Source organism: Neopsephotus bourkii, unplaced genomic scaffold (genome assembly GCF_033783945.1).
Source record: "Neopsephotus bourkii isolate Nb327-2 ecotype Australia unplaced genomic scaffold, CSIRO-AGI_Nbou_v1 NB_333, whole genome shotgun sequence".
In the NCBI taxonomy this organism is placed as follows: domain Eukaryota; kingdom Metazoa; phylum Chordata; class Aves; order Psittaciformes; family Psittacidae; genus Neopsephotus; species Neopsephotus bourkii.
The window spans coordinates 345,562-359,581 of record NW_026900839.1 but is presented as its reverse complement, the minus strand read 5'-3'; the positions used below and the strand labels follow the sequence as shown (position 1 = coordinate 359,581).

The following is a 14,020-nucleotide window of genomic DNA, read 5'->3' as shown; positions in this document are numbered from 1 at the left end:
TTGTAAGGTTGGGTGCAGGAAGGGTCAGCTCCCCCAGCACCACATCAGCCACAAGACACAGACCTCATTCCTGTATCCCTCTGGAAACCTCTCACTCTGAATGACCCATACCTGAAAACATGGATGGCTCCAGCATTAACCAGGACTATTTCAAACAACCCAAACCCCACAGTTCCAAGAGACTCAAGTCTGACCAATGAATGGCCTGCAGAGCCAGCCAAGAGGGCAAAGAGAGGATGCTTGAGCAGGCATCATAAATCACCTACATCTCCCCAACTCCAAATAGTGAAATAATTATCATTGGATCCATTACAGGAATAAATCTGCTCTGCACCCCTGCTCTGACACCAGTGGAGATGACGAAAGCCATTCCCAGGAATTAATTGATCGAGGAATAAACCTGTTAAGAGTATGGATTTACTGTAAACCAAGGCCATTAATTTTAGTGCACGCAGGGATGCAACAATCTGTCCCGCTTCCCAATAGCTGGATGCACAGAGAATACAAAACACAGCTGGGCCCCAGCTCTGCTGGGGAAGGTCCAACTGCCCACTCACTCCACAGGGCAGGCTCAAACTGACTCACATCCCATCTCAGTACAGAGTTCTTTCTAATGCCTCACCATCACTGCCTCTTGGAATGCCTGCTGTACGCCTCCCAGAACATGGGCCGTGGTGCAGAAAACAGCCTAAAGGCTTCTCCAAGCTTCTATTTACTTGCTACACCTCCTCCTTTTACACTTCTGGGTGACCATAGCCTTCCTCTGGCTAGAGAGGACAGAAGAAGCTCCTTTCAACATCAGTCTCCCCCCCACCAGGACAGGTCACCAAGAGAAGCTGCTCAGGGACACCAAGGTTGTGTTTGCTTCTCCATGTGCTGAGAGGCTGGAAAATAACTCTTAACAGGCACCAAAAATCCTCATTTAACTGTAAGGCAGGGAGGAACTTCATTTCTATAGCTCAGACTGGGAGCAAGGTAGAAATCCACATAGACATGGTCAGAAAACCACTTTATACAATGAGGGGAAAAGGGGTATCAGAACAGGAGCTTCTATGACAACTCCTCTGCAAAGACACCCCAACTACCAATTCAAATGCAAGCACATAGATCTAAAGGATGGACTTACAGAACATGGAGACAGAAAAACCCAAAGCAAAGCAAGGAAGGGAAAATATCCATGTTCTGTGATCTCTGCAATAGCTACACCACCCCCCATGGGTCAAACTAACTGCAATCCTTCAGCATCACTCATTACTGCATGACAATTCCATGAGCAAACTCTGCAATGAGGCCCTTCCCAGCATCCCAAAAGTCAGACACCATTAATTCCAGCAATTCTTTGTCCAGTTATCCAACTTCCCTGGAGCACATCCTGAGCACAGGTAACTTCCAGACACATATGGGGTCTATTTCAGAAGTATGTATTACTGAAAGTAGTTTAAATGCATTTTAGATGCTTGGAAGCAAGAAGGAGCAGGAAAATGAGGGAGCTAAGTTCTGATTTTAGCAGGCAGCCTTCTACTAGTTAACTTCTTAAATCACTTCAAGTTCTGCCCTGGTTCCTGCCTAGAGCAAAAAGCCTGTGATGGATGGTGGGTTTGTCCCATTCCACTCCCATAAGAGGCCAAGAGCTGATCAGTCCCACGGACAGACACCCTGCTCAGCCCTTGTGCTGGAGCCAGGCGCCCCCTCCCGGTACAACAGGCACTGGGGAAGCAGAGTCTCCCAACACCATCACCCTTGGGATGTACCCAGAGCACTACACATCAGGGGCAGATGTGAAAGAAGCTATTCCAGATGTTACACAGCATCCTCAAGGCTCAGCAGCCCAGAAACACAAAGGGAGGGGTCACTGAAGCCATCTCCACTAGGAAAGCTGCTGGCAGCAGCCAGATACAAAGCAGCCCTCAAGCAGATGCACCCCTTAAATGGACCTTCCAGAAACACACAAAGTGGCCCATGAAGAGGAAATACCTTGATCTGCAGGTTAGATTACTGTATCCTCTCACCTCGAACAGAAACAACCCAAGTTCTTCCACCCCACTCAGCTGCTACAGAACTATCCACATCAGGGGATGGGACACAGAGATACACTTGCTACTCCCAATTGGGACAGCACTGAGAAGAGTTGCCTGTGTTCAGGAAGGAGCCACCCTTTTTATATCCTGGACATTGGCTTAGCTCAGTAAGGAAGCCAGAGTGGGATCTATTTCTATTTTCCCAATCCTAGAACCCATCTGTTGGGTTCCCAGATCTTCCAAGCCTTGTCAAACAGTAACCGTCCTTCAGCCCTGCCCATCACAGATACTAAACTATTCTACTTGCTAAGATTCATCCAATTCACCTCCCTTGGCCCCACATAGCTGATTTACCTGCCTGGGCAGGTGGAAAACTGCCTAGGTTTGTCTGCAAGACAACTAAAGCTCTACAAGAGGAGTGGGAAGCAGCCTGAGCACATGGGGGAAGAGAAAAGGGATATAAGCATACTCTAAAGATCATTTAAATCTGCTTATCCTCAGCACCACTGGGAGGTTTTCAAGGCTGGGGGTAGTGTTTTAAAGCTGAGAATCTGGTTAACAGAGCTAACAGGATTTCAGAGATCACCAGAGATGCAGAAATTCCCTCAATGCCATTTCAAAGCATATGAATTTATATATAAACTGATGGGAAAAGAGACTAATTCTCAGCAGAGACATTAAAAACAACAAACTTGTCCTTGTTCTTCAAATTCTAACAAACAGGCACAAAAGAATACATCTAACTGCATTTACAGAGTCAGAGATGAGGACCTGATTCTTTCTTTGCCACTGTTGGGTTCTGAGGCAAGTCAGGACATTCTCTTTGTCACTGTGTACAACTGGAAGGATAATCTGTCCAGGCTGTGCAACTTCTATTAGACAGAGAATTTAGCCTAGGAAAGAGTAACCTACACCACAACTTCCTCACCACCTGAACAGATATATGTTCACAACACATCTTCAGCTGGAACACTTCAGAAACAGCTCTCAATTCCTTACAATGCAAGGTTAAATCCAGATCATGAAACAGTAACAACTGCTCTGCTACCTTAGCAACTGCTCTGCTACCCCAAGAGCAAGAGAGAGAACTGTTAGCCAAAAGACAAAACTCCTACTTACTTTATGCAGCCAATGATGACCTGTGTCAAAGGATAGATCAATGGCTCCATGACCTCACTGGGGTAGATCGTGCTCAGAACCCGGCACCAGAAGTACAGGCAGTGGATATACTGCCAGTTATAGACAGACTGGAAGTTCTCCTGCAGGAAAGGCAAGAACACAGGCACAGACTTAAAGATGTGGCATTGGAGAGAAACTCACTGGTTTCTCTGGGGTCTCATTCTATCCAGCATTCTCCAAGAGGACACTGTTGAGAGGAGTAACTAACATTTTAACTGTCTTTGATGCTAGTGGCTGAGCCACCATCCACCAGCAAGTCTGGATGCTGCACTGGCAGCATTATGGTTTGGTTCTAGTTAGTGCTCTGAAGGAAGTAATGAGCAACACACACGCTGCTTTTCTTTACAAGTATGGCCCATTTGAGAAGAGTGATTTAATAACCCAGCTCACAGCAGCTGGTGGGATGTGGCCAAGCATAAGGAAAACTTTAACTGTTCCATTTACCCACAGTCCCTGGTCTCCCACAGGTAGGAAGGCTGGAACCTCAAACACACCCTTGTAAATTGTCTTCTGGCCTCTGCAGACCAGAGAGGGCAGAAAAAGGGTGTGTAATGCCAGAGTACAGGTTCAAGCCAGCAAGAAACTCATCTGAATTCATCGGTACTTCCCCTCTCTGCACTCAAACTCCTTTGGTTATGTAGCAGCTGCAGATGGTAGAGCACTCACAGCTCTCACCAGGTCACTGAGATGTACCAAGAAGCTCTGTTCCCAGCTTCTCCTGCATAGACTAAAGGTACAATCTGCTCTTGTAATCACTCCCCACAGCCACCTACTGCTCAGTTTAAATTGGCTTATTGCTGGGATTTGTGCAGTTGTCATCTCAAGTTCCTACAACCCACCCCAGCTGTGAAATCCACTGGATTTAGTTCTTGTCTGGGCCAGAATTCAGGGTGTAAGAAGCCAATGCAATCCAATTAGGGCATATGCAGCCCAGACTTCATTTATGTCTGCTCATTTATCCCCATGTCTGAATAGCCAGGAGATTTAAGTGGTCACCAGTCCTGCCATGTTTGGGAGCAGCTGAACAATTAATCCATAGGGGTCTGTTTTGCTAAACATGAATAAAGCCAGGATTAGCAATCCCACTCAGATTTCCAAGGTCAGACTGGAGGTGGCTGAAATCAGGGCTGCTCCCAAAAGGTCTGAGCTGCTTTGTTCAATTAAGTCCTTTAAATAGTACGGACTTCACTACGAAGATGCACGCACCAGGGTGGTTCCTAATCTTCTTTACCTTGAGGTTTTGTGACACAGGCTGTAAACAGCAGCTTCAGAGTGGAAAAAGAGTACCCAAGGCAGAAGATGGGAAGTGCACCATAAACTCTTATAAACTAGGGAGGGAAAAGTGACTCTCACCCTGCAGGTACCTTTGCTCTCCATCCCTGCTGAAATAACACAGACTACAGGGTGATCTCTGAAGCTCCCAGTCCCTAGCATAGGGGGATACATTCCTTCCACACTGATGTGTACCCACCTTCTTCTTTATGGTCATTGCACTGCGCAGGTGAATGGCGAGCTGACGGATATAGATGAAGGCATGCTGGTAAGAGGTGTGTGTGTCCAGGGCATACATCTCTGTCAGTGTGCGCTGCATGAAGTTGATCATGGGCAGGACATTGGGAGAGGTGAATCTGGAATTCTTCACAAAGGCAATGTACATTTGCTGCGCAGAAAGGAGGACAAGATTACAACCATATAAAAGAGAACAAAACCGTTCTTTCACTAGCATTTCCCACCCAGGTATGTCCAAATCAGGGGTGAACTGTTCCTTTTACAAGTCATTTCAAAGGAATATGGGGAAATAATAATCCAGCCTGCTGCTTCTTCAGAGCTTGGAGCTGCCCATACCATTCTTTCTCTGGAACAACTGTAGGATGGCTTTGAGTCATACATGTGTAAGGTTGGTCACAGTCCTCTTTCTCTAACAGTGGTATCTAAGCAAACTACACCTGGCAACCTCAGCTGTTAGCTGAAAGATCAGAGAAGCTCAGTAGCACCAAGTAGTGTGCGAACACTTGAGGAAAGCCCTCAAGTCTGAAGATATTTATCCAGTAGATAGATGAGTACCAGCAACCTTCCCTGCTATGACTCTGAATGCCTCCAGCAGGAAGGACAGTAGTAGGAAGCAGGATATCTCTCTGTTCTTCCCTGTTTGATTTTCTGGAGGTAGCCAGCATCATCCCCAGCACCTGCCCTACCCAACAGGCTGCTCTAAGGTCACTGCACGTAACATGACAAAGAAAAGCTGCAGAGTACAGGAAGTACCAGCCTTACCTTGAGCAAGGGACTCAGGTACAGCTCTTTCTTGTAGCGGCAGACCTTGTTCAGCACAAGGAAGGCCAGGACTCTCACTGTTTCCTCCCCTGTGCTCCACAAACTAATTGCTTGCTGGAACAGAACATAAAAAGACACAGGTAAGTGAAGAGATAAAGCCCCTTCTTGTTACGGACAGGCCTGAGCTTCCCTCCTTCACACCATGGAAGCAAGTGAGGAGGAAGATGACACAAAGATGGCAGGCTGTGTTGTCACAGCATCAGCCACAGCACTGGCAGCCATTCTGTCCTCACACTCTAGCTGTGAGAGCACACAAAAGGCAAGGTTGACATTTCCATAAGCAATAAAGGAAACTGTCCAAAACTAGCATGTCAAAAACAGATGCACTCTTATTCAGGGACCTAAATACACAGCTGAGCTGCTGAGCACAGGCACCACCAGCCTGTGCATGTGCTGATCTCCTGGGCTTTCCTAATCTTCCTCACCATCCCCAAGACAGCAATACCACACTGCATTACACATTTGTGCAATACATCTTCCAGCCCAACTAAAAGAGTGATTTGGAGGTCTTACCCTGCATTCTGCAGAATACTACAGTTACCATGAGCACCAAATTCCAGCTCCTCAACGAATGCTATTAAAAATGTATTTGTCTCTGGAGAGGGGACACCAGGGTTTGAGTCCTGAATTTATCAATGCTATTTCCTTCTAGGCAAATAGGCTGCAATTCCCAAGATACATCTCCTCGTGATAGTTCTGACTTAATTCCAGTTCCCTAGGCCTTCACTATATTAATTCAAGCAACAGAATAACAGGGTTTGGAGCCAGAGACAGGACCTGCATAAGGCAGCACTTCTGATGAGCCATATCCTTAGTCACAGGTACAGGCATGATGATGAGCACCCAGTGCAGTATAAAAACACCCACACCAGCTGCAGAAGGGTTAGTTTATGTAGAGGTCCGGGCCAACAGACAGCCCCACACTGACATGTACACTCATTAATCAGTTTTACACACCTCTGCACTGCATAAAGCAACTGTATATTGGTCTCTCCTCTTAACTTCTTGAGAAGCAAGTGAATAGATTTGGTTCTTCCCAAGCCTGCCTGCATTTACCTGTTCAGAGCATAGATTGACTTGGATGTGTCAGGCCCTGTCAGGAAGTATCTGCAACAGCAGGACCACAGGGATGGCTGGTGCCTCAAAAACTAGTGATCTATAGTGATGAACTCTACAGGAAATCAGAAAGATTCCAAGCACAGGGCTGAAAAAGCCTACTCAACTCCCTATTGTAGCAGTGAGCAGACTGCTACACCTTCAGATATGAGGTGTACCAGCCTCCCATCACTGTATAGCAGTCATCTTTATCATCAAAGGGTTCCCAGCCTCATTTAAATGCTGTGTTGAAGCTTTCCATTTAAATGCTACCCCGGTGCCCTCTTCCACACCCCCTTTGTTTTTCTTAAGTGCTCAGCAGTTGTGACTAAGTTGCTGCAAATACATTCCACCCCCAGCTCTGGAGAGGGAAATAGTATCACAGACACTCAGCACACAGGCAGCAATTACTCCATCTGCACTGAGGAAGCAGACAGCTTCCCCTGAACACCTCCGTGTCACTTGGCATAGGGATTAGTAGTAGCTATACATGCAGAGCTACATGCCCACTCACCTCAGTGTGACAGCACTTCATGACACCTAGAAAAGGTGACACAAAAGAAGCAGGAATCCTCTCCAGAACCAAAAGAAAAGCAAGGGAAGAGGAGTACAAACAACTGAGGTGTCACAGGATACAGCCCAAATCCCACAAAAGGCTCATCAGAAGGGGTTAAGGAAGTAACTTGGATCCAAATGACATGGAGGACATCACCTTACCTTGAGAAGCGCACGGCACTGCTTTGGAAAGGACAAGAAGTAAGGCACTATGGAATTGACATGCTGAAGGACTGCTGCACCAACTGAGGCTTCTGTTAAACAAGACAGGAGCTATGGAGGCAGAAGAAAACATGATTCCATTTAGTGCATAGTCCCCATCACCTCTTCTTTTACCATTAAGCTGTTTCTGAGTATTTCAGTTAATAAACGGAATACCAGCCTTCCATAGGAAGAAGCTCAAGCAAACTCACAAAAGCTGTATCAGAAAAGCAGCAGACATGTGGTGGGTTAAATAATACCCCTGAAAGTATGCCACCCTGGCAAATGTGAGCTCAGGCTACTGGACTTGGGTTGTTAATGGCACCTGAGCTCATCACATAAAACCTCACTTGTGTACACTGCAAAAGCAGTTTAAGACATCTTACGGATGGCAGGACACCAGTGCTGTCTCACCACAATCAAAGCACGATGAAGACACCCTCAGTCTACACAAGGCTTGGGAACAGGCCATCTGAACTTGAGAACTTACTGGTTTTCACCAGGATTTCTTTCATGGGAAGCTGGAATACTCTTGGGTATCAAGAGGTTAACTCCAGCTCAAGGAAAAGGTTAGAAAAGCTATTAAGAAACAATATCTTTATATTGTTTCAGTTGACCTGGAGCCAAACCCAGAAATGTTTGCAGTTTCAATGCGAAGATGAAGTGACTCAAAGTCACCTCAGCTGGAGACAGATCATGCCTGATGCAGTGCCCCTTCTTGCCTCCAACCCCAGGTACTGGAAGCAGAGGCATTTCTTCTACTTCAAACCTTCCTCCTCAATCTCCTCCTTGCACTGCAAGGATTCTGGACTGAGCAGGTCTCCTCTGCAAAGTCCCTCACATACTAAAAGGACAGAAGATATTGTGCTAGAAGAACATTGTAGTGAAGCCTGGGACAAAGGGGATTTGGAAGCAAGCACAGGATCAGAGATACTTCATCAGGACTGCATTGCCAGTTTCTCTTCTTCTACTGCAATCTCCTGCTGCTGGCAAGAGGCACCACAAAATGCTCTTTCTGCTAAGTCATTCTGCCAGCTTACAGCTAAGACATCAGCGTGTTCTTCTTCTTATATGCCCTTCCTTCAGCTTCTGAACAATGAGTATTTCAAATGTTATTATAGTTTTGATATTCCTAATTTGACGATTACGATGAAGCAATCAAAAAATTAACTGGGGGTGGAAATTTCCTTCAGAACTAATCCATCCATTGTCTCTGAACCACATGAGCAACTGGAGATGGATGAGTATCCTAGTGGGATGGAAAAAAATCATGCTTGGAAATGTCATATGTGAGGTTATTGACATTACATCCTTCACATTTATTACAAGTGGCAAGATCGTAATGCCAAAAATTGAACTGAAGATGCACAATACAGGAGCACAACACTGCAGCCTACTTTAAAACCCATTATATATTAAGTTTTCAGACAAATCGAGACAGGAAAGTACTAAAATATTAACCCAGCCCTTCTTTACAGGCTGCCTATTTTGACCCAACCACCCTATGGACCTCCACATCTTTAGACCAAATACTTCCAAAACAAGACAGTGAACTGGACAGACACAATATCAGATGTCCAAGGCTTTTAGACTCACTGAGATTGCTTCTGCCCACAGCAGTCTCCTTTATTCTCTGCGACAGAAGAAGGCACAGAAACCAATACCCAAGGTTCCCAGTACTGTGATAACCAGAAAGTTACCCTCAAATCAGAGTAACTGTCTTTCCAAAGGAAAAAATGACTCTAACACTATTGTTTACTGCTAAAAGCCCATCTGCCTCATTCCAAAACATCCTGAACAGAAGCCCAGTGATGCACAGACGGACCCCAGTAACACCACCATGCTGAAGTTTCTTACTTGTATGCTACAGCCAAGGTACACTTTCACATCCAGTCGCAGCTTGCTCCAAAGTGGGCTGGTGGAAGGAAGGATCAGTCTGGAAAGGAGCAAGAGTTGGGTTTAGGTTTAAAAGAACCCCAAATAAACTAGATGTCAGCATCAGAAAGGGAGCTCAGTTCTCTACGTTGCCAGTGAACAAGAAAAACTGCTTGCAAAGCAAGAAGTTAAAGGAGCAACAACTGTTATGGGTGAGCAGTAGTACTTCTGATCTGTGAAAACTGCCTGAAGCAGGAGAAAACTCATTTCAGAGCTTCCCAGCATCTCTGGAAGTGTGATACAGGGAGCTGTGACACCAGAAAGCCTGGTGGCAAACCTGAATCACACTGATGCTATCTTCTAGTCAGGCATTCTGCAGCCACTGCCTGAGAACAGAACAAGCTGGCTTGTAGCAAGCAAGTCTATTTTGGGATCAAACTAGCTGTGAGACATTTGCTGTAACTCATGAAGTAGTGCCCCAAGGCCACCCCAAGATTCAGACAGTCTGTATTAATCATGCCTGGGGAAGAAACCAGACTGGTATTTACACAAGGAACTGGAATTTACTTCTCAGACTAGGCATCACTGTCAACAAGGAACCTAAAGTTTAGCTCAACGTTCCCTCCAGGGGATGAGGAAGGACTTAATAAAGCTGCTAAAGTCACATACTTGTGATACTCTGCCTCCGTACAGGCAGCTTTTCCAGCTACGGTGCAGTTCTCAAAAGCCCCAAGCAGCTTTATCCCACCTGCAGTTCTCAACTCTCAGACTTACTTGTGCTTATTCTTTGGGGGTTTTGGAAAAAGCAGCTTCTGCAGGTAATGGAAGAGGTCCCGGATGCAGAAGGACACAAGGGCATTGAACACTGGTTAAAAGAAGACAGTAAAGCATTTGTAAATGACTTTCCATATATTCCCAATCTGAGAAGAGCTCCTGAAGGAACTGAAGCTTGTTAATTCCCATAGCAGAACTACTCCATTTCCTCAAGCTTCCATAGAAGAGCAGTTTATCTTACCCTAGACTTTAGCTAAACAGCAGTATTACAACTGGACAGCTTCCTGGCACAGGAGCCATCTTTTTGCCCTCTGACTGAACAGCACCAAGCACAAAAGCAGCCTGACCCATCACCAGGAGTCTGTAATACCAATCTCCCCCAAAACATAATGAAAATTAAAGGCATTTCTTAATAAACAGTCACAGAAAAGGACAATACGTAAATTCTATGTAATATCTGGTATTAAAGAAAGAGATTTTAACAAAAGCAATGAAAGAGATATAAAAAGCCCTATGCTGGGCCAGAAATCAAGCAGAGCAGGTGGATATAAGCAGTCCCACCCCAGAGTGCCAGTTCCAGATGGCACACAGTAACAAGCTGATAAACACAGTGAGAAAGTACCTGCTAATTTAGTGGTAAAAGTAAGGGGGGGCTGCAGCATATGCAGTTCCAAGACACTAATAAAGATGTTTCCTCTCAGCCAGGCTGCTGTGAGTCTAAACCAGGACTGCCTGCAAAACCTGGAGCTTATGTAAAAGGGGACTAAGACTGGAGGATGCATCTCTATTGTTCTACAAGTATGATAATCCTAAAGAGGAGATCTAGACATGCAGAACTTAGCTACTTAGTCCCAACTAGGGGAATGTGAACCTGATAATGCAGCTGAACTCTGAACTGCTCTGTGATTATCGAACACTATTTGGTGAGACTCAAAATAGTCTTGGATTAGTCCTAAGAGGGAACAGCAAGAAGCTGCAGCAAAAGTTGTCCAAAACCCCCATGTGCTACAAGCATATAGATAGTACCTAGCTTCACCTTCATGCTAAGCAGCCTAGTGAATGAAGAATGGTACTTTCCTCAGCAGCCTGCAAGCCCAGCTGCTCCAGGCACGCACACCAAGAGGTACACTTACACTCTGTGACACCAGGGGAGATCCCACTGCAGACACCAGCAGGAAGATAAGCTACTTATGTGAAATGAAGCCTAGAAAGGGTAAGTTAACTCATGCCAGTACTTATCCCCACTCTCTTCCAACAGCTAAACCTTCCCTATCAAATGACTTCCCTCTCTCACAGTAGTAGTATGGTGACCAACTCACCTGCAGCATCAGTGACTTGAAACTTGCTGGGATCAGCCTCACCATCATCTCCTTTGGTGGTTGCTACAGCTGCTTTAAAGGCTTGAGTGATTGCATGGAACAGTTTTGGTGTTAGGTTTCTCTGGGGAAAGAAGGAAAGGACTGATGAGGAGAAAAGGTACGCAGTGTTCCGAATCACTTCACTGGGATGGAGTACTGGGAACTCGTTGCAAGTCGGCCTGCAAAAATGGCTGCACCTAACAGGGTGTAAAGGCGGAGTTAATGAGTGCTAACGGCCTCCACCTGTGCTCAAATGGGCTTCAGGGTTCTAATTGGTTGGGGTTTGAGACGCAATTAATCAGCTGCAAGCAATTATCCAATCTGACCTTTGCCTCCCCCTCTAAGGCAGAAGCAGCAAGCCATTTCATCACTAAAAACATGACTAAAAAGAGTTCCTAGGGCTGCCAAAGGCACAATGCTTCTAAGAGGATATGAAATCCACAATTAACCATTCTGACCCCTTCTGAGGCACACAAGCCCCCCTCAAATGGAGTGCACATACTCTAACCTTGCAGCCCAAGAAACACTGCAAAGAGAAGTCATGCTGAGGTAATTAAAAGCTCTAGGAGTAAAACCTACACAAGGACATACATTTTCTCCATAGTTTTTTGTGAAGGATGAACAAATAGAGTTCGGTCCTTTAGAGGCAGCAACACATATGGAAAAGTGTTGAAAGGAGAACTCCCTGCTCACCTCTGCAGCTCTTTTCCATTCTTCAACCATTTTCAAGCTCACAGGGATAAAAGGTCTTTTCCGTTTGACTTTTGCCTGTTGTTCATCATCTTCCTCTTCTTCATCACTTGCTACCTAGAAAAGTTATCAGCAAAACAGAGAAGGCTTACACATGTTTCTGGCCGCACCTCTTTTACTGAGTGGCTCCTGAAGAGGAAGGCAGCAGTGAGGTTTACTGATGCTGTTATCAGCACTTTTTGTAAGGCAGTAACAAAATTAGAGCTCTGCTACATAAACACAATAACATAAAAATGGAGTCACTTAAGGCAAAACAAACCCTCATTGGGAAAGGTGACACAAAGCAAAAGCCAGAGAGAAAACGCACTCTAAGGCAACTATTAAACTCCTCCTGCACAGCTGATTTCTGATTACAAGCCTGCACACCTGCAGATGATCACTGGGGAAGCTCCACCCCAGCCCTCTGTGCCCTTATAAGCCTAAATATACTTCAGCCTTGCACTGAACTTCAACTATTTAACAAGTAATTAAAACACTTGGTTTCAGCACTCCAAACAGGGCCCAGTACCTCCAGTTTATCAGGTGGTACATGCACCCTCTCCTCCTCCTCATCCGAGCTGTCTGAGGCATCAAAATTCAGCAAGTCGCGATCGTTTTCCTCCAAGAACTTATAAAATTCAGGATCTCTGTCCTTCAGCCGGGAGAGCTGGTCTTTGTGTTCAGATGCTTTCCCCTTCTTCCTGGTGGGTAACAATTGACAGGTATTTATTCACTGCTCACACTTCTGCTGCAAGAGGAACAAGCAGCTTCTGGGCACTAAAGCACACCTGGGGCTGGTTTGAGTGCTGATTAGGGCTGTGCCACAGCTCCATATCCCTGCTCTAGAGAACTTGTGAAAGGTTATTTTAATACAGCACTAAACTATTGATAACAAGTATATTAAGGATCACAGGGCATGAAAACAGAATATCAGTTTTAAATTCCCCCAAATTACTCTCATAGGCTTTATAAAGGTACTGCCAGAGAAATCTGACAATGAAAGCTCCATAAAATCCAATCCAGCATTAAAGAATGGCTTCCAATGGTGCTCATCAGTGCTTAAGAACGACTTCATTTTGTATCTTGCAAACACCCCAAAGTCCTTTGGTTAGAGCAAGTACACACAGACTAGGGAAAACTAAAGTCAGCTTTGCCCAAGTCCAATATACCCTGTGAAAGATTAAAAGCACATATACGCGTTTCTTCACTGCAGTTACTGAACCCAGATACCACAGAAAATCTGACTATCTTGTACCCCATAACCCCACCACGGTCACTGCCCTTTTAAACCCCCCTTGCCCCAGACCCAGCCCATTCTGTGGTAGATAGCATGCACCCCGTTTACAAATGCGGCAACACCGAGAAGCGCACGCAGCCGAGCAGCCGCTGAACGCGCTGGGCTGCACCGCGTCTCGCCCCGCAGCAGCGCGCCCTCACCTCGGAGCCGGCCGGGCCTCCCCCGCCGGCCTCGCCTTCCCATTCAGCCGCCGCTCCGCCGCAGCCCCTTTACCGGGCCTGGCTTCCTCCTCCTCCTCCTCCTCCTCCCAAGCACCGTCAGGCTCCGACTCGGAACCGGCAGCGAGGAACTCGTCCAGGCTCAGCTCCGCCAGGCTCCTGAGGAGAGAAGCGAGGACTCAGCGGGCCTGCCCGCTCAGAGCGGCCCTAGCGCGGGGGTGAGGAGCCACTGACAGGCCTCACTGGTGCCGGAGCACCCTATAAAGCTCCCCCCGGTGCCGTGGCACCCTATGGAGCACCCCATATCCCCGCGGCCGCCCTGGTCCAGCCCTCCCGCCATCCCTCACCTCTTGCCGGCCGCCGCCATGCCACCCGCCTGACTCCAACGCGGCCGCCGCTTCCGCTCCCAGCACGCCCCGCAGTGGGGCGGGGCGATTGGGGCTGGCCACG

General features: G+C 46.5%; 1 protein-coding gene across 1 annotated transcript in view; it reads right to left on the bottom strand.

Moving 5' to 3' along the window:
* The window catches only part of NOC2L (NOC2 like nucleolar associated transcriptional repressor), a 41,865-nt gene extending 27,882 nt beyond the window's left edge, over positions 1 to 13,983 (bottom strand). The window contains exons 1-11 of the mRNA XM_061347916.1: positions 13,918 to 13,983; positions 13,553 to 13,729; positions 12,645 to 12,816; positions 12,080 to 12,193; positions 11,348 to 11,468; positions 10,029 to 10,119; positions 9,237 to 9,315; positions 7,341 to 7,451; positions 5,469 to 5,582; positions 4,669 to 4,857; positions 3,138 to 3,277 (exon numbers count right to left, since the gene is read on the bottom strand). Of these exons, the coding sequence (XP_061203900.1) occupies positions 3,138 to 3,277; positions 4,669 to 4,857; positions 5,469 to 5,582; positions 7,341 to 7,451; positions 9,237 to 9,315; positions 10,029 to 10,119; positions 11,348 to 11,468; positions 12,080 to 12,193; positions 12,645 to 12,816; positions 13,553 to 13,729; positions 13,918 to 13,937 (1,328 nt within the window). The 5' untranslated portion in view covers positions 13,938 to 13,983. The remainder of the gene's footprint in view (positions 1 to 3,137; positions 3,278 to 4,668; positions 4,858 to 5,468; positions 5,583 to 7,340; positions 7,452 to 9,236; positions 9,316 to 10,028; positions 10,120 to 11,347; positions 11,469 to 12,079; positions 12,194 to 12,644; positions 12,817 to 13,552; positions 13,730 to 13,917) is intronic.
* Between the last annotated feature and the right edge of the window lie 37 nt (positions 13,984 to 14,020).